Below are 25,799 nucleotides of genomic sequence, written 5' to 3'. Positions count from 1 at the left end.
TTGAAATGTCTCAATCTCAATGAGGAGACTCTGTATTTATTCCTAGAATTCCCCAAACACCGTCAAATTACCCTTTCGAATTGTTCGTGTGACGCTTGAAGGGAAGGAAGTCGATCTAACTTAACCAACTGCGTATTTCTATACTGTGTAGCTGGAAATTGTGGCGGGAGCTCTTTGACGCGCTGTTTTCGGCGAAGAATTGCGCGCGCAGATTTTGACAGCGCGAAATACCTACTTTAGAAGAAATACCAAGCCTTAAGCAGACCATCCGTTCCGTATGTTTATTCTTTCAAGAAAGGTTTCAATATAATGTATATCAAATATGGATTCGTTCATTCTCTCTTTTAACTCCAAAATTCAGCCAGGGTCATGGTCATGTATGGGCATCTAAACCTAAAATGTACCTATTGCTATTTATTATCGTGTTCATTACAAGCGTGTGGGAGTACCGACTCGATGTATCATTCAGAGGAAGTTTGTTTTAGCATTTTTATAGATTGACACCCCCTTTTTTGCCTGCTTTAGAAGTGGAACTCTTTCTTTTCCATATCGTTTCATAACGTTAGTCTTTTAAAAAAAATTGCAATTTAAAAAGTAACGAATAACAGTAACGGTATTTTAAAATTGTGGTCATAAACGTAGCATTATTTAAAAAAATAAAAAGTCTTGAACGCAGCTAGTTTTTGCCAAGTGGCACTCCTGTCGTGAATTTCTGACTTACGTCAGTGTGGGTGTTTCGTTCGGCGGCCATTATTCTACGTATAGTAATTATTTTTCGCTGTTTAGTGCTCTACCAAACAAAGAACTTCATTATTTTCGATATATTCTGTTAATTTATAATTTTGAAAATAATATATAAATAGTACAAAGATGAATCCAGAATAGTAAGTATCAATTTCGTGGTATTAAAGTTTCGAACAAGGAGGAACAAAACCTATTCTTTTTTGCCTGTTCATTGTGTAAAACATCTAATTTCTTTCAATAAACTCACAGGCTGTTTAACTATCTCATGTACATTTACAAATAGTAAATTTTTAGAGGATTTAATTATGAACTGGTGACTCATTGTGTATGCGTGGTATTTCTTTGGATTTGTAGACGTAAAACGTAATCTTAGGGGTCCTATGAATGGCGTAAATTGCACAGTGATCACATCAACACTCACTTCCGTATTCCAGAAGTCGGTTCTTTACAACTTTTACTCTGTTTTAAAAGATTTCAGGACCTGTATTTTTATATCATATCCTTTGTAATAACGTCGTGTTGTATCTTCTTTGTTTGCTTAGCTACGCCTCCTTTATTAGTTTTATCGTTCATTGATGCATCATTTGCATTTTAGGGAGTGTTATAGTTTGTAAACATTTTATAATGTAATGTGTCATTGTTTTCAGCGACTACTTGTTTAAACTGCTTCTGATTGGTGATTCTGGAGTGGGAAAATCCTGTCTACTGCTCAGATTCGCAGACGACACATACACCGAGAGTTACATCAGTACTATTGGTGTAGACTTTAAAATTAGGACTGTAGAATTAGATGGCAAGACAATAAAATTACAAATATGGGACACAGCAGGACAGGAGCGGTTTAGAACTATCACTTCGTCATACTACAGAGGGGCACATGGAATTATCATTGTTTACGACTGCACAGACCAGGTGAGAGTTAACATATAGAAAGAAATGTTTATTATTGACTAATAATTACTACTATCACTCAAACTCAAAATAAAGCAACAGTAATGAAAATTATTGACTATTTCTAAAAGTTTACAAAACAATGGATGATCATATCACATAATAGCCTATTTATTGTTCATTATTGTGCATGTTCTAGAATGCATCATGGGTTGATGAACTAACAACCTTCACACAGTTATTGTATCAACACATGCAACAGTTCCTACATTTAAAGAACAATAAGTTCTAAATAGGGAACTTTTGTATTATTTTAGACTATTTTATGATGCGATAGATTACAGAGCACTGGTACATTTTTGGCTGTATTAGAATCCTTTTTCCCACAAGTAAAAAACTTATGTTGAGATGAGTAGCAAAAACACATGCTATTATTCATTTTCAACACATTGGCAATGCAATGCACATGTAGGTCACTGTTAATCCATCTTGTTTGAGCACAGTTAGAGAATAAAGAAAATTAATACTCCTTTTCTTGACAAGAATGACAGTAATTGTTATTAATATTTAATCAATGTGCTAAAGATTCTTGAAACCTAATAAATCTCAGTCATATTATGCAAAAAATTACAGCTACAAGAATTTTATTTATTTTTCTACAACTTAAAATGTTTTATTCATGATAATGTCTGTTTAATTACGAAAATATTTGTGGTTTAGATACTATCACACTGTCATTAATTAATGGATAATAGATGGATATATGTATGTATATTCATGTTAATATCCATTATTTGTGGTTTTTTCATTTATAAAACTTGTATTCTTAATTGCAATTTGAAAGTCATGTTAATAAAACATCACTTTAGGTACTTTGTTTATTTATAAGTAGATAATGTAGTATAGATTTATAGATTAGTGGAATACTTGTTATAACCATTATAAGGGAAGACAAATTATATTTAATAATAGAAATTCAGCTAGAGACACTATCAGCGAGCTAGGCATTATCAGCTTCTATTATTGTTCTTGACAATCTAGCTAATGTTGGATGCTGGTCATCTATTATTTGCTTATCAGTGGCCTAATTATTAGTGGCAATCTATTGAGTGTATCAGATTAGTCAAGATTAAATCCATATGTCTGTGCACATGCATTACGAATGTGCGAAATGTTACGCGCTCTATCAAGAGATGGCGCTCTATGGACTTTAGATTGCATTGAGTCTCATAAATTATATTCAATTTTACATGCCAAAAACAATCGCAAACTCAGGTAGCTGTTTAAAACATGCATAGTAAATTAAGTTTTGTTTACGTAATTTGATCATTATTTGTAAATTTTTATGACTGCAGAGCAAAGTGGCATTTATTTTGGTCATACATAAGTATTATTTTAGAAAACTTAAAAAATACTGATATTAACTTTTTAAAGGAAAACATCTTAGTTGGCAATGAAAGATCTTAGGTAAACACTTAGGCTGAGTTGCACCATCTTATTTTAACTTTAACAAACATCAAAAATCTGTCTAACTCCATACAAAAATCACCGGCTAGTGTTATAGTTACGGTCAAAGTTTGGTGTGCAACTCAGCCCTAGATTACTAAAGCTAAACCCTATTTGGCCAGTATAATCATCCATATTTCTTCAATAAATCTATCGTTAATTCACTCAAACGGTCTCTCGCTTCGTTTCAGGACTCGTTCAGCAACGTGAAGCAGTGGCTGGAGGAGATCGACCGCTATGCGTGCGACAACGTCAACAAGCTGCTGGTCGGCAACAAGTGCGACCTCACCACCAAGAAGGTCGTCGACTACACCACAGCTAACGTGAGTTTATTTATAAACTAGCTTTTTCCCGCGGCTTCACCCGCGTGGAATTTTGTCAGTCACAGAAAAACTTTATCGCGCGCGTCCCCGTTTCAAAAACCGGGATAAAAACTATCCTATGTCCTTTCCCGGGACTCAAACTATCTCTATGCTAAATGTCATCAAAATCGGTTCTGTGGTTTAGGCGTGAAAGCGAGACAGACAGACAGAGTTACTTTCGCATTTATAATATTAGTATAGATAGNTCTTTCAGCGATTTTTGGTGTGATCAAAGTATCTCTTATAGTTTTTGAGATAGGTTGATTAAATTGACATAATAAGTTTATTATATTTGCTGCTACGGAACCCTTTGTGCGCGAGCCCGACTCGCACTTGGCCGGTTTTTTTTATTATGAGATAGATTACAGAGCACTGGTACATTTTTGTCTGTATCAAAATCTTTTTTCCCACAAGTAAAAAGCTTGCGTTGAGATAAATGGCAAAAACACATGCTATTAATCATTTTCAACACATTGGCAATGCAATGCACATGTAGGTCACTGTTAATCCATCTTGTTTGAGCACAGTGAGAGAATAAAGAAAATTACTACTCAATTTCAAAAAAAGAATGACAGTAATATAATTGTTATTAATGTTTAATCAATGTGCTAAAGATTCTTGAAACCTAATAAATCTCAGTTAATTTATGCTAAAAATTACAACTACAAGAATTTTATTTATTTATTTATGACAAAATGTTTTATTCATGATAATGTCTGTTTAATTAGGAAAATATATTGTGGTTTAGATACTATCACTCTAATAACAGTCCCACTATTATTAAATAATGGATAATAGATGTATATTCATGTTAATATCCATTATTTGTGGTTTTTTCATTTATAAAACTTGTATTCTTAATTGCAATTTGAAAGTCATGTTAAAACATCACTATACTTTAACTAAAATAGATATCTTAAATCACGTCTTTACTTTGTTTATATGCAGAGAATGTAGATTTATAGATTAGTTGAATACTTGTTATAACCATTATAAGGAATTACTGTTTATTAATAGCAAATTATTTTAATAATGAAAATCTAGCTAGGCATTATCAGCTTCTATTATTATTCTTGACAATCTAGCTAATGTTGGATGCTGGCCATCTATTATTTGCTTATCAATAGCCTATTTTTTTAATGGAAATCTATTGAGTGTATTTGATTATTCAAGATAAAATCCATATGCCTGTGCACAATGCACATGCATTACGAATGTGCGAAATGTTACGCGCTCTATCAAGAGATGGCGCTCTGTGGACTTTAGATTGCATCAAAAACAGTAGCAAACTCTGGTAGCTGTTTAAAAAACATGAAATAAATGTATCATAAAAATATTTCTTAATTTTTTATGACTGCAGAGCAGTGGCATTTGATCATTCATAAGTATTATTTTAGAAAATTACTTTGATACTTTAAAAAATACTGCTATTGACCTTTTAAAGGAAAACATCCTAGTTGGCAATGAAAGATCTAGATAAACACTTACCCCCTTACTAATAAAAAGTTACACAGTTGTTGAACACTGTTTTAAAATGACATTTCCATACTAAACGTCACTTTATAACACTGTTCAACGAGCGTGTAAGTTTTATTAGTAAAGGGGTTAGATAATAAATCGAAACCCTAATTTTGCCCAGTATAAACATTCATATTTCTTCAATGAATCTATCGCTCGTTTGCTCAAACGGTCTTTCGCTTCCTTAAAAGGTCTTAGGTGAACACTTATATTAATAAAGCTAAGCCTTATTTAGCCAGTATAGTCATCCATATTTCTTCAATAAATCTATCGTTAATTCGCTCAAACGGTCTCTCGCTTCGTTTCAGGACTCGTTCAGCAACGTGAAGCAGTGGCTGGAGGAGATCGACCGCTACGCGTGCGACAACGTCAACAAGCTGCTGGTCGGCAACAAGTGCGACCTCACCACCAAGAAGGTCGTCGACTACACCACAGCCAACGTGAGTTTATTTATAATAATAACTAGCGGCCGCGGCTTCACCCGCGTGAAATTTTGTGTCACAGATCCGCATAAATTATAGCCTGTATGTTAATCTGGGTTACAAACAATAATACTGTAAAGTTTCAACAAAATCCGTTCATTAGTTTTTGCGTGAAAGAGTAACAAACATCCAGACATCCACACAAACTTTCGCATTTGTAATATTAGCATAGATAGCGGCCGTCCGCGAATTCGTACGCGTAAGGATATAGGACTTTCATATAAACTTCCAACCCCCGTTTTACCTCCTTAGGGGTTGAATTTTGCAAAATCCCGTCTTAGTGAGCCCCACGTTCTAAAAGCAAAATTTGAGACTCCTAGCACTTGTAATTTCTGAGATTTCGTGATGAGTGAGTCAGTCAAGTGACCTTTTGCTTTTATAAATATCTAAAATATCCAAGTATAGATCGTTCCATCTACGAAGACGCGCTCCACCATTCTTCCGCTAATGTTTGAGTGTTATCTGTACCTACACGCTAAATTATCCATGAGTGCACACGCACACTACAATAATGACGCTCGGATTGCTCGGGTCAAACTCCCCGCACCCCGCGCTTCCCTCGACCAAACTTTGGTGGGGCGCGTCTTCATGGATGGAACAATGTATACAGCTGAGGGTATCTCAAGCTGAACGTTGTGGTATTTTTCTTAGTTTAGTTTAGCGGGGCAATCGAAAATCGCACTTAGCTTTTTAATTGGGTCATTTTTAGTGATATTTTTCTAATGTAGTTGAAAGAGCATCCCATCAAAAACGAGACCATAAATTGTGGAAAAATTATCAGATATCTAGAGCCAAGCTTCTTCGTCTACACACCCTTATCTACAAGCTACCTTATTCAAGTATGTGTACAGTACAGCATACAATACAGGGTGGCCAAAACAGTGAGGTCTAAAAGAAAAATTTAGATTCCTTACATCAAGGTGTACCTAAATCACCCCCATGTATATTATACGATTGTGCTTAGTTTAGGAGATAGAGTTAATTTTGTGATTTTTTTTAACTTTATGACCTAGTAGGCTTTAAACATTTTTATCTTTTTTTTGGGTTGACTTTTTTCAGATTTCTTTTTTTCGACAGATTTCTTATGAATTGCAGATGTTTGAAAAAAATAATCACCTTTCTATCTTTGATTCAAGGTACAAAAGTTTTGCTAGAAACATTAAAATTATGCTTTTATCAGAACACTATTTTCAACTTAAAAGTTTAAGTAAAAAAAAGAACTTCCATAGGTCCAAAACCATTTTAAAAACTGCGCCGTTTCCTGAACATTCATAATAATACAAAAAAAGATCTACTTAATAGGCCACTATTTCCTGTAATCGGTCCACTAAAGTGGTAAGTCGGAGATTCCGTTACATGTTTTTGACTTTCTTAGAGTGAATTAATATTGGGAATCCTCTAAGTTTACATTACGTAGAACAGATTTAGAGCAGTAACTGGACAGAACATGTTTTTATTCTAAACGAGGAAGCTCTTGCCCTTCATCACACCTGGTGGAAACTGATGATTATGCTGAAGGTGGAAGGGAACTTCAACTACAAAGGAACTATGGCTTCCTACCTCCAAATTCCGGAACACATTGTTATTTTAAGTAAGTTTTGATGACCATAAACCAAATATCCCTCCTTCTTCTTCTCACTGTAGTAGGTATTTCAAGGGTAATAGTAAAATGTAACAACTGCCTCTGTCTTCAAGTGGTAAGAGGTAAGCTTCAGAGGTCCCGGGTTTGATTCCCAGTGGAGGTGAAATTTTCTGCTCGGTTTGGTTGGTGGTAGGGTTTGATCTAAGTCTGCCTGGCTAGCAACTCTATTTTCCTAAGTCTGTCACTATAACAATAATGTTAAAAGCATTACTGTATTCCGGCATTTGGAGGTAGGAAGCCATAGTTCCTCTGTAGTTGAAGTTCCCTTCCACCTTCAGCCTAATCATCAGTTTCCACCAGGTGTGATGAAGGGCAAGAGCTTCCTCGTTGAGAATAAAAACATGTTCTGTCCAGTTACTGCTTTAAATCTGTTCTACGTAATGTAAACTTAGAGGATTCCCAATATTAATTCACTCTAAGAAAGTCAAAAACATGTAACGAAATCTCCGACTTACCACTTTAGTGTACCGATTACAGGAAATAGTGGCCTATTAAGTACATGATTTTTTGTATTATTATGAAAGTTCAGGAAACGGCGCAGTTTTTAAAATGGTTTTGGACCTATGAAAGTTCTTTTTTTTACTTAAACTTTTAAGTTGAAAATTTGATAGCGTTTTGATAAAAGCATGATTTTAATGTTTCTAGCAAAACTTTTGTATCTTGAATCAAAGATAGGAAGGTGATTATTTTTTTCAAACATCTGCAATTCATAAGAAATCTGTCGAAAAAAAGAAATCTGAAAAAAGTCAACCCAAAAAAAAGATAAAAATGTTTAAAGCCTACTAGGTCATAAAATTTTAAAATATCACAAAATTAACTCTATCTCCTAAACTAAGCACAATCGTATAATATACATGGGGGTGATTTAGGTACACCTTGAGGTAAGGAGTCTAAATTTTTCTTTTAGACCTCACTGTTTTGGCCACCCTGTATATAGGTACAATAAGATAAATAATAAAAATGGAATTATTTGCAACAAATAAGTATCTATTGGGGGAGGCACTCGTCCAATCGCTAATTTTAGTCAGTAGAGGCCAAGGCAGCGAAATTCAATGATCAATACACAAAATGACGTGTTCGAGAGTTCATACTTCATTCGTTAGTCACGCACAGATTACTTTTTATCAGTCAACCGAAATAGTTACCTACACCTTGAGAGTTGATAAACGTAAACACTGACTTGCATTCAATGCATTTACTAAAGACGTGTTACAAAGTATATTTTGCCCGCGACTTCGCCCGTGTATATTTCGGTATGTCACAGAAAGTAATAGCTTTGAGTGTCCCCTGTCTAAACACCGGGATATAAACTATCCTTTATACATTCACTTCATAGTAATGAAATTACCTATGTATTTTACCACACAATTAAGAGTGATTTGTATTAAGTGATAGAAACATTAGCGGCACCTATTCTAAGTATAGATTAGACTAGCTTCCTTTCTAATACATTATTTACTTACAAAATTTCACTGTCAAGACAGAATTATCCCTTAGCATAGTAGTAGAGATATTTAGTTGAAAAATTTCTCTGTTGGGACAGAATTAACCCAATGCGACAGGGAAGCAATTAATATGTATTAAAACACCCAAATTAAGCTTTTGGATTATAAATTAAACGACAATCAGGGATAGCATATAATAAATAATAATAATAAATAAAAGTTTATTTAACAACTTTAACATTTTTTACATTGCTTACATTGTTACATAGTAAATATATTTATCCTTGTTCCATATACATATACGTCATCATTTATATCATATACATCGCTTATTAATAGGATGATTGATTATTCAAAAATAGTATTTCCTCAACATAAATGTCCCATCAAACAAATCAAGCTGATAAGCCGCGTACTGACTGACGGCATTGTACGATACACTGTACAAATAGTGAGAACTAGTTCATGAACGAGCTGTTTTACTGTCTAGCGTTTGGTTTGGTGGTGATGCCAAAAAATTATTATTATTATTTTGTAATGAACCCAAAGAAATAATGGCGCAATTTTTAATTATGTTTACATACACATACTGCGATAGTTTGCGAGTTCAATCTCCTCAGAATTGAAAACATGTTTGGTCTGGGAGCTTTCTATATTTAAGATTTATTTTTAAAACATTTTATGTTTTTGAGATGATGTTGAACTGCAGTGTCAAAATATTCATTTTATGCATTTTAATGGTGAGTATCGTATTAGGACTGCGCTGTAGCTAATGACATGCAGAACAGGGCCTCAAAAGCTCTATCATTATGTATTTACGTCACCGTAAAACTGTGAACTCCGTTAGCTTACAAGGCCGTGTCCAGACTACGCGTTTTTACCCACGCCCCCCTCTAGTATCTAAACGATCGCGCGATTCAACACGTATCATCTGGATTTTTTAGACAAGCTCTAACGCATGTATTTTTTTTTATCCACAACGAGGAAGCTCTTGGCCTGTATCTCACCTGATGGTAAGTGACGATCACGCCGAAGGTGGAAGCGAGCNGAGCCAAGTACTCTACACAACCTTATTTACGAGCCCTAACTAAACAAACTATATCTTATTCAAGTTATGTACAGCATACAATAAATAAATGTAATAAAAAATTAATGCAATTATTTGCAACAAATAAGTATCTATTGGGGGAGGCATTCGTCCAATCGCTAATTTTAGTCAGTAGAGGCCAAGGCAACTAAAATCAATGATCAATACACAAAATGACGTGTTCGAGAGTTCATACTTCATTCGTTAGTCACGCACTGATTACTTTTTATCAGTCACCCGAAATAATTACCTACACCTTGAGAGTTGATAAACGTAAACACTGACTTGCATTCAATGCATGGACTAAAGATGTGTTACAAAGTATATTTTGCCCGCGACTTCGCCCGTGTATATTTCGGTATGTCGCAGAAAGTATAGCTTTGAGTGTCCCCTGTCTAAACACCGGGATATAAACTATCCTTTATACATTCACTTCATAGTAATGAAATTACCTATGTATTTAACCACACTAATTAAGAGTGATTTGTATTAAGCGATAGAAACATTAGCAGCGCCTATTCCAAGTATAGATTAGACTAGCTTCCTTTCTAATACATTATTTACTTTCAAAATTTTACTGTCAAGACAGAATTATCCCTTAGCATAGTGGTAGAGATATTTAATTACATAATTTCTCTGTTGGGACAGAATTAACCCAATGCGACTGGGAAGTAAATAAATATTAATATGTATTAAAACACCCAAATCATCCCAATCCGGGATAGCTTATCCTTGTTACATATAAACAGAATCAGTTATTTATCCTTGTTCAATATACGTCATCATTTATATCATATACATCGCTTATTAATAGGATGATTATTCAAAATAGAATTTCCTCAACATAAATGTCCCATCAAACAAATCAAACTGCTGATAAGCCGCGTACTGACTGACGGCATTGTACGATACGCTGTACAAATAGTGAGAACTAGTTCATGAACGAGCTGTTTTACTGTCTAGCGTTTGGTTTGGTGGTGCTGCCAAAAAATAATAATTATTATTTTGTAATGAATCCAAAGAAATAATGGCGCAATTTTTAATTATGTTTACATACACATACTGCGATAGTTTGCGAGTTCAATCTCCTCAGAATTGAAAACATGTTTGTGCTCTGGGAGTTTTCTATATTTAATATGTATGAAATAATTGGACGTTGAATCATAGCACACCCCACAGTGTCAAAATATTAATTTTATTACATTTTCAATGGTGAATGTCGCATCAGAGTGACGCTGCAGCTAGTGATAGTGACATACAGATCAGGTTTGACTGTTCACTGTTATAAAAACCATTCACGATTGTTTAAGCTGTATCATTACGTACGTCACCGTTAAATTGTGAACTTAGCAAAGCCGTGTCCAGATGACGCGTTTTTACCCGCGCCCCCCATTAGTACTTAACGAACGCGCGAATAAAAACGCATCATTTGGACAAGCTTTAACGCGTAAGATACTACAAGTAGTGGTTTAGCCTAGGCTAGACTGTAATCGTAGATTGTTTTTAAAGATTATTAGTAATTTTTTATTTGTTATTACTAATAGTCCTGTTAGCCCCTCGCACTAAATTAAATATGCTTGTATCACGAGTGAGCTCACCACAATAGTCGAGCGGCAGTGGGGACCGAACTCGCGTTCCTCGGATCACGAATCTGCCAGTCCGAAACCTTCACCATTCGGCTATCGAGGCTTCATAGATTACTAATCTAACGTATACCAAATTCTCATTCACAAACTTTTACCCCACAGCAATACGCGGAGCAGCTAGGCATCCCGTTCCTGGAGACGTCAGCCAAGAACTCCACCAACGTGGAGCAAGCCTTCATGACCATGGCGGCCGAGATCAAAGCGCGCGTGGGCCCGCCCACCGGGGGCTCCGCGCCGCAGGGCGCCTCCGTCAAGATCGACCAGGGCCGCCCCATCGACACCGGCAAGTCGTCTTGCTGCTGAACACGTCGCCAAGGTAATAAAGCATCTAATACCAGGCCTGTTCATCTCCGCGAGTTTACATCGAAAACGAAACACGCATGATGGCCCACCTACAGGATACTATTCGACAAGGCCTCACATACGAGCGAACATTGACTCACGCACGCGTATTNAACACGTCGCCAAGGTAATACATCCTCTTATACTCTGGATAGGGAATACATTTCATTGAGCAAAGTCGACCAGGGCCGCCTCATCGACGCCGGCAAGTCTTCTTGCTGCTAAACACGTCGCCAAGGTAATAAAGCATCTAATACTCTAGGAATAGTCAATACATTTCATTGAGCAGAGTCGACCAGGGCCGCCTCATCGACGCCGGCAAGTCTTCTTGCTGCTGAACACGTCGCCAAGGTAATACGTCCTCTAATACTCTGGGAATATGGTTTAAATTATGTTGGGCGCCTCCGTCAAGATCGACCAGGGCCGCCCCATCGACACCGGCAAGTCTTCTTGCTGCTGAACACGTCGCCAAGGTAATGTGACCCCTGATGCTCTAGAAATATGGTTTAGATTACATTGACCAGAGATAGTGCCTCCGTCAAGATCGACCAAGGCTGCCCCATCGACACCGGCAAGTCTTCTTGCTGCTAAACTCACGTCGCCAAAGTCAGTATTTCAACTTTTCAACATCAGGTCATTTCATTTGCAGAAACATGACCTTCTTTAATTTATCAAAGATCAAAGGACGATTGGCCGTCTACTTTAATAGTGTAAAGTAGGACTATTTCCCACTCTTTCCGTGGATGCTGTAAGAATATGATGTATAGTCCACTGGGTAGAAGGCTTCTTCTCTCTCTGTCGAAATCAACCAGGGCCGCCCCCATCGTCACCGATAAATCTCCCCGCATGGTCTCAGATATAAACCAATATTGCCAGGATTGCCCGCAAGCCAAAAATTACCATAATCAAATTATTTAGCATTATCATCAATACAAAAATCCCAATAATCAACCCTGTATTTGTTGTCCACAGGCGGGCGGCTTCACGCAGAGGCGGCGTGAGCTGGCGCCGGNCTGGCCGACCGCCGCACCCGATATATAAAATGCAATTACCACAAATGTTTCATGATCGCATCATATTAAAGTAATTAGATCGAGCGCCACCCGAGCCCTCGACGCGACTACGTCTAATTAAGCTAACTCTTATTAAGTTGCTATGTCCAATAAATATTGTTAAAGCAAGGTGAAATGGATGGGTGTATGTTTATACATGTTTATATTAAATATCGTAGGTTAATTATTTCGTGCTGTTCGGATATCGATGCAGGCAACATCAGCGTAGTTGTATGAGAGGAAAATCACAAGTGTTTTTGTATCGTATAGAGTAATTTAGACAGACTTGTAACATAGACTCCGTTTCGCTCGCACTACGCTACGGCTGGGAGTGAAGTGCGATGGAAGGTAATTGCATGGCACTTTACTCTAAATAACACCTTACGCTTAACGTAATAGACGCCCATTCATTCTAGCTCGGTCCGCAGTGATATGAGAAATTAAAAACTCCAATTTTTTGTATGACTCAATTGTAAAAGTAATGTAATTTGTGTATATTGCCAGTAGGGTTCTTCCACACAGTAGCGTAGTGTGCAGCCCTTACGTAACTTTCGACCTTCTCAGCTGTCCATTCGTAGGCTTAATATTATTGTTTTATTCCAGCTTGTGTTACTCTATAATTTTATCACGTGAAATACTAATTTAATACTTCGTATGCACTGGGTGTTTATATTATTGAATAATATCGTGAAGCGTTCTGGGGAGTGCTATGTTGAAAATTTTGTGTTAGAACTTTTAAAATTTAAGACTACTCTGTCGTAACTTTTAACACAAAATTGTAGATATAGCAAATTGGCCTTAGATAATTTAGACAGATATTATATAGTAAACTTATGTAGTCATCGATTAAAGTAAAGCGGGAACATAGTATTAATTAAAAGACATATACATATATCAATATCACAGAAGTATTGTGATAATTTAAAATTTAACAGCGATTTAATGTTCTAAGCGCGGTTGTATATTTGTATCTGTTTCGTATTGTGCGTCCTGTGTTCTGAGAAAGGATTAGTAAATATGCTGAAGTATTTAATTAATTGTGTTTAGAATATTAAATCGTATTAATTATTTTATTACCTGTCGATCTTTGTAACTTACTCGCAATGTCGTTATTTTTATACTATTATGTCTGAGTTAAGTTTACTTAAATCAAATCCGCTAACCCACTGTATTTCTGTATTGAGGGTTTCTTAGAAATTAAAACAGTATGCTATATAAAAAGTGTTTTATTTCCGTGACCTAGTCCTCTCTATTTTCCATAAAATAAATTATAATATCAGTCTTGAGTCTTGACTCACTTTTAATTAAATCTTTTCCATAAACACATCTTGGGTAGGTATCAGAGCTAACTTATAATAACATATGTACTGGACAAAATTAAATTAATTGTTACATTCTTCGTTAGGCACTGGGTAGATTTTTTACGGGATAATTGTTATGGCCAATGTCACTATTTTGTCTATCTGTTATGATTTTTGATTTCATAGGTTGCAATACCCGTTGAAAATACTAGTAATCAATACTGTAAAACTGGCTACTATTCTACATTATAAAACTAGCAGCTAGTTTGTCCTTGGTTATTAACAGCAGCACCTCATCATGTACTCGTAGTCGTGGCAGAGCCCGTGAAGGTTCAGGGGGCACTGCAGGAACTGGGGACACATCACTGGTAGACGATCTGTAATTAAACATCCATACAAATATATTATAGATGCGAATCCATCAGCGCCGTTGTATACAAGGTGTTAATTTCAATCCTCGCCATATTTATCTAGCTAGGTGATCTACCAAAAAAAAATTACAAACGAAAGTGGAATTTTTTAACAAATATTTTCCGTGCGACATTAACTGTAGGGTGGCTCGTAATACTGCAATACGTTTACACTGCTGCTCGAGCCACGCGGATTGCTCGCTTATCATGTCGGATAGCCTACTGAAGGCAGCCACGTAAAGTAGGTAGCTAAGTAGTGTAAATAGGTATTTTTCTTTGACTAACTAAAGTTAAAGTACGTTTTAAAATGACTTCATCATACTACTAATATTTAGTTCCTACAGTTAACAGACTAGGTTTATTTTACCTGATGCGTAGGCGCAGCCGCAGCAGTACCCGTGGATGATGGCCTCGTCATCTTCACAGCTCTTAGGCGGGCAGCCGTTGCACCACATCCCGATGCCGAGCCAAGGCACGTTCCCTGGGAATTAATAAATGTAAAAGGCAAAAAGCTTAAAAAATCCTTTTTGAAAGAAGAATCTGAAAGTCTGGAATAAAATTAAATATCATGGGGGAAAGTATGTGCCTATTCTATTATTTACGAGTTAATTTTTGGTTCAACAACGCGCGATTTTCTAAGGGAAAAAACCATTTTTGGCGTAAGTAGTGGGGCGACAGTGCAAACAATTATTATTTATAAAATAATATAGGTACGAACGTAAAATAGCTATACCTACCTATCTCTCTTTATGTAATGTAGATGTTGTGGGTACTTACACCGTGGCGCCTTATTCACCGCATTGAGTCCCGTTTCTGAAGACGATGAAAAATAAAACCCGACACTGTTTCTAATTATCAAAATTACCAAGAAACAAACTGTCCTACTAACATACATTTTGCTAAGTGGCTCTGCCACTGAAGAGACACTTTTATATAGGGTGGTAAGGGAAACTACAAAATTGTTTATAGGTCAATGCCATGGGCCTAGATAAAGCTAAATAGGTAACATCTTTAAACTCATTAAATGAACCATTTAAAAGCGATAAAATTTTATTAGTGCTTTTACCTTAATTAGTTATCTTCTAACTTTGAAATATTGGAGACTACAAGATACGGTTTTAGAGTGACAAGTTTTAAAAATTAATAAAATACAAACGATCGGTTTTGTTTATCAACATTTATTTCCGTGTATAATATTGAACTTGGCACAATACCACATTATAATAATTAATAAATTACTTAGCTTAATTAACACCGATACACGTATAACATTAACAAACTAATAAATTCAAAAACAATTCAATATTTGAGCTTACCTAACTACTTTAATAAATGGGATGAAATAATATCACAGATCATAAAAAAAACTACACAATTAAATAACATTTATAAATAAACGAAAATAGGGGGATATTTTTAAAACCATGTGCGAAGGATTATAATGGCGACCAAAATTTTGTGTACAAAAACTCGATGTGTTATATTTATTTTGTTTAAAAATTGTATAAAACTTTGGCACACTGCTACAAATTACAAACTAACGTGTGAACCGTGTAGATAAATAACTTACATTTATTCATTTGTGAGAATTTGTGTACATTTAACTTGCAGTCATTTTGTATTTAATAAATATTAATTTATTGTTATTTAAAGTCTAGATTCATAATTTGCTTTCCCCAGCTCATTTTAAAAACACAATCGAACACGTAAAATTTTCAAGCTATATTTCATTCTGTGACTTTATGCAGACTTAACTAATTAACTTGAAATTTATCCTTAATTTTTTTATCTCTTTCCTAATTACACATCTTACGATCAAATCCAAAAAATAACGCGTCATTAAATATATTATTTAATTTTCTTTTCCCGTCAGACACTATAAGTACTAAAGGTACTAGCTAGGTACAAAAAAACTTGTATGAATAGCTAAGCTACACATCAAATTGGCACTACATAATCTTAAATTAAGTACTTTATTTACTATGTATTTGGCTACTAATCACATTTGTTATCTTATTTGTGGCATGTGAAATTAAATATTTGTGCTCGAGCGCAAATTGTCACACCGATTTTATACAGGCGTAAAAACTATTGTTGCATAATTATTTTGTTTTACTTAATTGGTGTAAGGGACAGGTTCGCTAACTAAAACTTTCAATTTGGAGTTATCACGTTTTCGAGTTCTACAGTATATTCTCCTGGGATTTTTTTTCTTTTGTGATGTTCTTGGTAAACCCGAGTGGTAAACTAAACAACATTCATTTCGTCAATCTGGCCGGATGGCAACAGTATGTTTGTAAAGTCGCCAATAAACTTTTATTGCATCTATTAATCATTACTCCTAAGGTTATTAACTGGCAGATAATGGGGNTCCGAGCGAGGTTCCGCGTCTCCTATGAAACGGTGTTGTTTCTGGATTCATAATTTGGAAGCTCTTTGAAACCCCTCACCAAACGCCATACAACCAGTGGACCAAATACTTATTATAACCCTACTGTTCTACGCAACGGGAAGTTATGAACGTGTACTAGGTGATATCTTCCACATCGAACAGCCAACTGTGCATCGTACCTATAGTGCACGAAGTAACAACCAAAATAGCGCTATGAAATCGCTTTACATAAACATGCTTATTTCTGAGGAATATGGAGACATCGCATAGTAGCATTCTTCTTCTTCTTTAATTTTGGCAACGACATAGTAGCATTTCCAAGAGTTGTTGATTTGTCAATTTGATGCTCTGTCAACAATGATAAATGTCAATTGAGGTTACGTTTCGGTCCACGATCGCCACTTAATAGATTTCAACAATAAAAAGTATCACCTTTAAAATAANGATGCTGTGCATCGTCACATGCCGAATAATACAAAAGTTATAAAAAATATATAAAAGAAAGTCCGAAATAAAGCGAGACATCACAGGAGGGGAAAGTACTCGTATTTAATTTTTCGTTTAACAGCGCGTTTTGGCGAAAAAATTTCGCAGGTTCTAGACTCGGTTCCCGGTAAATACAAAGATTTTATTTATTCACAGACATAATGGACAACACGCATAAGTTGTAATATTAAGTTAAATTATGACTTGATTTAAAGTTTAGATCACACACATTACACTAGTTTTTATTTCAGCTCAATCCATCCAGTATTACCGAAGATAGAGCCTCGAGAAGTTTACGGACTTTTTAAAATTTTCAAAAATTTCCAATATTCGCGCGTGACGTCACAACATGATTTTGCAGCCCCCGCACGTTAACCCATTTACCACTTTTTGTCTTTTTCCAACTAAAATAAAATTTTACCTACTTGACAACTGTTGTTAGTTGTCAATGTTGTGAGTACTTACATCGTGACGCCTTATTCACTGCATTCAGTCCCGTTTCAGAAGACGATGAAAAATAAAACCCGACACTGTTTCTAATTATCAAAATTACCAAGAAACAAACTGTCCTACTAACATACATTTTGCTAAGTGGCTCTGCCACAGAAGAGACACTTTTATATAGGGTGGTAAGGGAAACTACAAAATTGTTTATAGGTCAATGCCATGGGCCTAGATAAAGCTAAATAGGTAACATATTTAAACTCATTAAATGAACCATTTAAAAGCGATAAAATTTTATTAGTGCATTTACCTTAATTAGTTATCCTCTAACTTTGTAATATTGGAGACTACAAGATACGGTTTTAGAGTGACAAGTTTTAAAAATTAATAAAATAAAAACGATCGCTTTTGTTTATCAACATTTATTTCCGTGTATAATATTGAACTTGGCACAATACCACATTATAATAATTAATACATTACTTAGCTTAATTAACACCGATACACGTATAACATTAACAAACTAATAAATACAAAAACAATTCAACATTTGAGCTTACCTACTTTAATAAATGAGATGAAATAATTTTATCACAGATCATAAAAAAAACTATACAATTAAATAACATTTATAAATAAACGAAAATAGGGGGATATTTTTAAAACCATGTGCGAAGGATTATAATGGCGACCAAAATTTTATGTACAAAAACTCGATGTGTTATATTTATTTTGTTTAAAAATTGTATAAAACTTTGGCACACTGCTACAATTTACAAACTAACGTGTGAACCGTGTAGATAAATAACTTACATTTATTCATTTGTGAGAATTTGTGTACATTTAACTTGCAGTCATTTTGTATTTAATAAATATTAATTTATTGTTATTTAAAGTCTAGATTCATAATTTGCTTTCCCCAGCTCATTTTAAAAACACAATCGAACACGTACAATTTTCAAGCTATATTTCATTCTGTGACTTTATGCAGACTTAACTAATAAACTTGAAATTTTTCCTTAATTTTTTTATCTCTTTCCTAATTACACATCTTACGATCAAATCCAAAAAATAACGCGTCATTAAATATTTAATTTTCTTTTCCCGTCAGACATTAAGTACTAGGTACAAAAAAACTTGTATGAATAGCTAAGCTACACATCAAATTGGCACTACATAATCTTAAATTTAAGTACTTTATTTACTATGTATTTGGCTAATAATCACATTTGTTATCTTATTTGTGGCATGTGAAATTAAAGGTTTGTGCTCGAGCGCAAATTGTCACACCGATTTTACACAAGCTTAAAAAACTATTGTTGCATATTTTAATTGGTGTAAGGGACATGTTCGCTAAAACTGAAAATTTTGAGTTAACACATTTTTCGAGTTCTACAGGAATTTCTTCCAGGAATTTTTAATTTTCCCTTATTTTATGTTCCTGGTCTAAACTAAACACCATATATTTTTGTCAATCTGGCCGCATGGAAACAGTATGTTTGTAAAGTCGCCAATAAACTTTTATTCGTCTATTACTCATTACTTCTAAGGTTATCAACTGGCAGATAATTCCTTATGGCATTAAGTTTTTATAACAGACGACGGCAATTAAAGCCAAACACTGCGACATCTTTTTGCAACAAATATGTATACTTGTAGTCTGATGTGCTGTTGTCTGTATCAAAAGAAAATTGATACAGACAACAGCACATCAGTCTGCAACATTGGCATAGCCGGCAAGTTTTTGCAAACCATCCCTCACACCCTGTATGTATTATTTGTTGGCACCATATTGGCACATTGTTCATCATCATCAATTTATTCATGTATGTATTACTTTTTTTTTATGCATAACAAGGCAGGTATTTCACCACAATCGCACCTGATGTTAAGTGGGATGCAGTCTAGGATGGTACATATCTGCCCTGTAAGTGCCTATTCACTCTCGCCTTGAAAAGGCCCGGATTATCGGATTATAGTTTTCGGGATACTTGGTACCATATTGGCACATTGTTCATCATAAATCATAACATTACACGGATGCCCGCTCGATGAGATCGACCGAGAGTGATGCGCGTGAGGCATGTCGCGACGCGCGAGGCGCCGCCAGCAGAGCGCCGCCCTCGCACTGCTTGTTGCCGAGGCAGTTGCACGAACACACCTGGAACAATGATAGATATTCGGTCGGCCGTTTGGTGTAGTGGTTCAGAACGGACTACTATGCCGAGAGGTCCCGGGTTCGATTCCCGGCTGGGCAGAAATTGAAATGATGAATTTTAATTTCTGTGACGGGTCTGGGTGTGACTATGTATAATATTTATGTATTTAAAAAAAAAGTATATAAGTAATATATCCGTTAAGCTAGCACCCATAACACAAGCATTAAGTTGCTTACTTTGGGGCTAGCTGGCGCTGTGTGAAATTGTCCAAAGATTTATATTTATATGGCAGCTTCTACAGTAGGCGCGCGAGTTCATGTCCATCGGGGCCTTACTTACTTACTTATAAGTTGCAAAAAATATGGAATAAGTAGATAAGGTTGACCTACTTAATCTATACTTATATAATAAATCTGTAGAGAGGTCAATTCTGTACATGAAATATATTTTCAAAATAACTATCAGGGGGTGGTTAGTGATTGATACTGATGCCAAAAATGCAATCAGTAAAATTTTTGTCTGTCTGTCTGTCTGTCTGTCTGTCTGTATGTTCCTTATAGAAACAAAAACTACTCGACGGATTTTAACGAAACTTGGTAAAATTTTTCTTCATACTCCTGGGCAGGTTATAGTATACTTAGGAATTCCCACGGGAACGGGAATTAGCGGGAAAATCCTTTTGTATGAAAAATCTAAACCGCTTAAATTAGACGCTTGAAATTTGGCATGCAGATACCTTAGTAAACTTAAAGCTTAGTTACAACAGGATATTGCAAAATTCCCTCGGGAACGGGAGATACCGGGAAAAACATTTGTATGAAAAAATCTAAACCGCGTAAGATCGATGAAGGGGCTAAAACGGCATCCACTCGTACGAAGTCGCGGGCGGCCGCTAGTTGGTAATAATTATCGATATCGACATTAGCATAATTAGTTAGGTAACAGCACTACCGCATTCCTCAGGATGGACATGAACTCGCGCGCCTACTGTATACATATTCCGTTACCTCTATCTTTCAAAGAAATATAAAAAGTTACCACCGATTGTTGACAAAAAAACATTGACATTTTATGAAATGAAATAGCACCGGAAAGCGCAGCGTGGGACGTCCACCTACGTAGACTGACAACCTCATAGAGCTGGATTCAGTCAGGCCTCTACCAATCGATCAATATGGATTTATCATCATGGCGGAAGATTTAGTTCCAACGGGACACAATTTCAACGGAACACATTTTCAATCAGACACAGAAGACCATGTTAGTGGATGATGAAGATGAATACCATACATAAATGAATTGCACATTGTGCGACACACTTAGCTACTTGTCGGCTTGATTATAGGGTTTTATGTGGGCCGATCCCGGCGGCACTGCAATGCCGCACTATGGAGCGAAATTGCGATTTATGGACATAGCGATTTTTTTCACAATTTCTATTTGAAAAAAATACCTATCGATAGGTTACGTTATTCTGATGAATAAATGCTGCACAACTTTTTCTCTAAAACCAATAGTTTGACTGGAAAAAAATATTTTCCATTTTCGTTGTATGGAATGAAACATAAAGTGGTCGATTTCGACTAAGCTTTGACAGATCTTGCTTTGAAACTACTTGAGCCTTGTTATATGGCTTGTTGACTGTAAACCTACGCTATCAGCGCGCTTCCAAAGTTGCCCGTTCACAAGTTATGAGGTTCTGAAAAATTAAAAAAAAGTNCTAAAAAAATTTTTTTAGGCAACTAGCCTATTCCTTAAGGCATTTATTTAATAAAAATCTTTATTGCACACATAAAAAAACAGTGGTACAACAGGCGAGCTTAATGCCATGTGGCATTCTCTTCCAGCTAACCAGAAATGGCATTAAGTTTTTATAACAGACGACGGCACGTAAAGCCAAACACTGCGACATCTTTTTGCAACAAATATGTAGGTATACTTGTAGTCTGAAGTGCTATCGTCTGTATCAAAAGAAAATTGACATCGAACCCGAGTTTCAAAACTGCAACATTGGCATAGCCGGCAAGTTTTTGCAAACCATCCCTCACACCCTGTATGTATTATTTGTTGGCACCATATTGGCACATTGTTCATCATCATAAATTTATTCATGTATGTATTTCTTGGTACCATATTGGCACATTGTTCATCATAAATCATAACATTACACGGATGCCCGCTCGATGAGATCGACCGAGAGCGATGCGCGTGAGGCCCGACGTGACGCGCGAGGCGCCGATAGCAGAGCGCCGCCCTCGCACTGCTTATTGCCGAGGCAGTTGCACGAACACACCTGGAACAATGATAGATATGGCTAATCAGCTTCTACAGTAGGCGCGCGAGTTCATGTCCATCGGGGCCTTACTTACTTATAAGTTGCAAAAAATATGGAATAAGTAGATAAGGTTGACCTACTTAATTGGTAATAATTGTCGATATCGACATTAGCATAATTGTTAGGTAACAGCACTACCGCATTCCTCAGGATGGACATGAACTCGCGCGCCTACGGTATACATATTCCGTTACCTCTATCTTTCAAAGAAATATAAAAAGTTACCACCGATTGTTGACAATAAAACATTGACATTTTATGAAATGAAATAGGACCGGGAAGCGCAGCGTGGGACGTCCACCTACGTAGACTGACAACCTCATAGAGCTGGATTCAGTCAGGCCTCTACCAATCGATCAATATGGATTTATCATCATGGCGGAGGACCATGTTAGTGGATGATGAAGATGAATACCATACATAAATGAATTTCAAATTGTGCAACACACTTAGCTAGCTACTTGTCGGCTTGAATATAGGGTTTTGTGTGGGCCGATCCCGGCGGCACTGCAATGCCGGGCCGACCCGCGAGAGGAGTGGAGCGAGCTCCGAACATCCTCTCATAGGACAAAAATCAGTTTAATATACTGGTCCCTCAATGAGGGAACTTTCAGATATTAAGCTGAAAAGAACAGATACTACACTTTGATCTTAGCCAAAAGGCCGAGAAGCGATGTCGAAGCTGAGCGACCCGAGGGAGGTCAAGAAAGAAAAAAAAATCTGGACACCGCGGTACAGGAATCTGACAAAAACCTTATGGCGCCATCTGTTGGCATTTAAAACAACTACTAGGTAGGTAGGTGTCATCATCAACCATCAACTCGACCATTGTCGTCATATTCTAAATTTGAATTATGTAGTAGTGTAAATGTAATTTTTGACATTGTAAAAAGTTTCCAAAATTTTTACTGAGTAATAAAAGTAGGATCATACCGAAGCTTGATCGTCGTGCGAACGCTGGCGGCCCGCAAGCACATGCCCATCGATGGGCAACAGCGTTCTCGAGCCGTCTTTCTCCTCATCTCGAGCGTTTTCTTCTGCTTGCCTATAAAATAAATAAGAATAAAATGTTATTACCTAACGAAATTAATTAATGCAACCTTGATACTATGCTAATAGTAAATTAAATACAGTGCAACAGTTTTTTATTCACATCAAATAAAGAATTTAAATGTACGTTTAAATTCAACTTTTTTTTATTATGGATTAGTGTCTATGTAATATGATACTCACATAGTCATGAAACGCAGAACAAGTAAGTTGATGCTGGCAGCAACTACTGCTAGTCCAAAAAGTATGAATACCAGACTGAGGGCAACATAACCGGGCTTACTGGTTAAAGCTTGATCATTCTGTAAATAAAACAAAAATAAATTACAAACTATAACCCTGATTGCATACTTTGATTCATCATACAGTTTTCTATAGTAAGTTGGTTTTCATTGAAATTTAAGCTATAAAATATTGCCTAAGAATAGTAAAATAGATTTCAGTTAGACTAATGAATACCTGAAGCGCAACATAATCTCCAAAACCAATCGTCGTCAGGGTCACAAAGCAGTAGTAAAAGCTGTCAAAATAACTCCAGCCCTCATATCTTGAGAATACCGCCGCTCCTGTGAGCAAAAATATTTAAATGAAGTTATCACAATCTACAGTGGTCCTTCGACTAAGGACCTTGAGACCCAACTTAATTCTACAACCAAGGAAGAATCCATAATTATTATTATCTCTACTCTCATGTCAAGTTTTTCTAATTAATAATAAACCCTCACCAGTGGTAATGATGATGGAAGACAGCATGCCTGTAGCGAACATGAGGTTCATCTCGGTAGCTTCTGTGGTGCTGCAGCGGAGGTAGCATTTGGCGCGACGGATGACTACCGAAGCGAATTTGTTCAACCGTTCGCCAATACTTTGGAACATGACCAGCCCTAGTGGAATGCCAACCTGAAATCACAATAACTTTATCAGGCATATAAATCAATTAAGTCACAAATTATATCTTCCCAATTATATATTTTGGTGAAGTTTAAGATGGCAAAAGTTTAATGGTGGTCGGTGTCGGACTGGCTAACGTGAGACTATGGGAATGCACATTCATGCCCATCATATTATAACATTTACTTACCATTGCATATGCCATGCAGAACGCTTTTCCACCAACCGTTACTGGAGTGGAATGCCCGTAACCAATCATGGCCAAAACGACTGTTGCAAAATAAAAAGCTCCAGCAAACTTCCATTGTGGACCGGCTTTGTGTGGCTTGTTCTCTAATATTACTATCTCTATCATATGGTAGTCTTCTGCTGTAATATTGTATTTACGGACTAGGCCATTTTTCATGTCTGAAAATTGTTAACAGTAATAAATTAATTACAGAATTTCGATCTGAATTAGTTAAAGTTGTTTGCAGTTTAATCTCAAGTAGGAAAATTATTTTGTAAATGAATATAAGACATTCCGGCTTGGTGGAAGAGGTCAAATGATTAAATAGATAATATTTTTTGAGTAACAATTTTATTCATCTTAAGTCATTTTGTGTGTAAGTAGTAAGTCTTTGTAAGTTAGATTATAAGTTCTACAGACATATTAGCATGGGCTTGAAAATAAAATCTATGAGGTACAAGTAGTAGGTTTTATGCAAACGGCGCGCTCATTACAACTGTAGGTAAGACGCAGTGTTTCTATCTTGATATGTAGGTACGACTATGTCTACAAACCTGATAAAACCTCCCAACGTTTACTTTCAGTTTCGGACTCCAGCGCGTCGAAGACGGCGGCGCCGATCAGCAGATACGTGAACGTGCACACCACCAGCGATAATGTACGAACATTTTGCCGTTTCATCCTCATTAGTACGTTAGCGCGCTACTTTTCCATCAATAAATATTGTACTTTGCGGTCTGAAAGTAGACAATTTGTATGTATTATAATACTTTAACTCTTTACATTAAAAAAAAAACATTTACGTAAACAGCAAGTGCTAAAATGAAATAAATCGTTTGTAACTTACTATTATCATGAGTAGAAAAACTACAAAACTTAAAGCTCTGTTTGTAAAGTTATCGTTTCACAGTGTCATTTTAGTTTGTTTAATTCGGTCAGCGTTAACATTGTTTCATAATTTCCCAGGCATTTTCCAACATTTTCCAAATTTCATTGATTTCCTGTTTGACAGTAACAAAGTTTGTTGTTACCATTATAAAAAAAATTGCGCTATGAATATGGAAGTTTAATTTATATTAAAATAATCACGCTATTTTCAGGTTTTTTCATGACTTAATTATATTATAATTTTCTTTATAAAAAATATTTTTATTGGAGAAAATGGTTCTGAAAATTATTTTTTTTACACGTTTAAGGTTGCAAGGAAAAAAAATCATTCAACATTCAAACTAGGGATGTAATTATTAAAGCATAGTAATTGAAGCAAACTAATTGAATAAATTATTGAACTATTGATATAGTAGGGAATTTAGTGCAAGAACCCCTCCACTTTGGTATAGAAGGCTCATTTTTGCAACAGTGGTTCTTTGGGTGCTCCTGAGTGG

At 35.9% G+C, this 25,799-nt stretch overlaps 3 protein-coding genes and 1 non-coding gene across 8 annotated transcripts; 1 reads left to right on the top strand and 3 right to left on the bottom strand.

Annotated features, from left to right (window-relative positions):
• Positions 1–693: 693 nt before the first annotated feature.
• Positions 694–13,932, top strand: Rab1 (RAS oncogene family member Rab1). Of its 4 annotated transcripts, none has more exons than XM_028320666.1 (5): positions 694–884; positions 1,392–1,656; positions 5,330–5,461; positions 11,426–11,639; positions 12,638–13,932. In XM_028320666.1, exons 1-4 carry the CDS (start codon positions 871–873, stop codon positions 11,624–11,626), a joined length of 612 nt encoding a protein of 203 aa, XP_028176467.1. In that variant the 5' UTR covers positions 694–870; the 3' UTR covers positions 11,627–11,639; positions 12,638–13,932. The 4 variants fall into 4 exon arrangements, with proteins under 4 accessions (XP_028176467.1, XP_028176466.1, XP_028176465.1 ...); XM_028320665.1 differs by lacking the exon at positions 5,330–5,461 and adding an exon at positions 3,333–3,464; XM_028320664.1 differs by lacking the exon at positions 694–884 and adding an exon at positions 1,110–1,180.
• Positions 13,933–13,954: 22 nt separating this feature from the next.
• LOC114364493 (uncharacterized) lies at positions 13,955–15,449 on the bottom strand. The gene is made up of 3 exons (XM_028320668.1): positions 15,206–15,449; positions 14,796–14,909; positions 13,955–14,395 (listed from the first exon to the last, which is right to left on the bottom strand). Exons 1-3 carry the CDS (start codon positions 15,321–15,323, stop codon positions 14,298–14,300), a joined length of 330 nt encoding a protein of 109 aa, XP_028176469.1. The 5' UTR covers positions 15,324–15,449; the 3' UTR covers positions 13,955–14,297.
• Positions 15,450–19,663: 4,214 nt separating this feature from the next.
• On the bottom strand, positions 19,664–25,416 carry LOC114364500 (TWIK-related acid-sensitive K[+] channel 7). Of its 2 annotated transcripts, none has more exons than XM_028320680.1 (8): positions 25,262–25,416; positions 24,969–25,151; positions 24,376–24,593; positions 24,020–24,194; positions 23,754–23,860; positions 23,478–23,596; positions 23,178–23,289; positions 19,664–19,911 (listed from the first exon to the last, which is right to left on the bottom strand). In XM_028320680.1, exons 2-8 carry the CDS (start codon positions 25,099–25,101, stop codon positions 19,783–19,785), a joined length of 993 nt encoding a protein of 330 aa, XP_028176481.1. In that variant the 5' UTR covers positions 25,102–25,151; positions 25,262–25,416; the 3' UTR covers positions 19,664–19,782. The 2 variants fall into 2 exon arrangements, with proteins under 2 accessions (XP_028176481.1, XP_028176482.1); XM_028320681.1 differs by lacking the exon at positions 19,664–19,911 and adding an exon at positions 21,857–22,202.
• Positions 22,727–22,919, bottom strand: LOC114364511 (U2 spliceosomal RNA). Its single transcript, XR_003656853.1, has one exon. It is a non-coding gene; the product is annotated as a U2 spliceosomal RNA (small nuclear RNA).
• Positions 25,417–25,799: the final 383 nt, after the last annotated feature.

Source organism: Ostrinia furnacalis, unplaced genomic scaffold (genome assembly GCF_004193835.3).
Source record: "Ostrinia furnacalis isolate ACB-3 unplaced genomic scaffold, ASM419383v2 OfSCF7446, whole genome shotgun sequence".
In the NCBI taxonomy this organism is placed as follows: Eukaryota; Metazoa; Arthropoda; class Insecta; order Lepidoptera; family Crambidae; genus Ostrinia; species Ostrinia furnacalis.
This window is presented reverse-complemented; position numbering and strand designations above follow the sequence as displayed.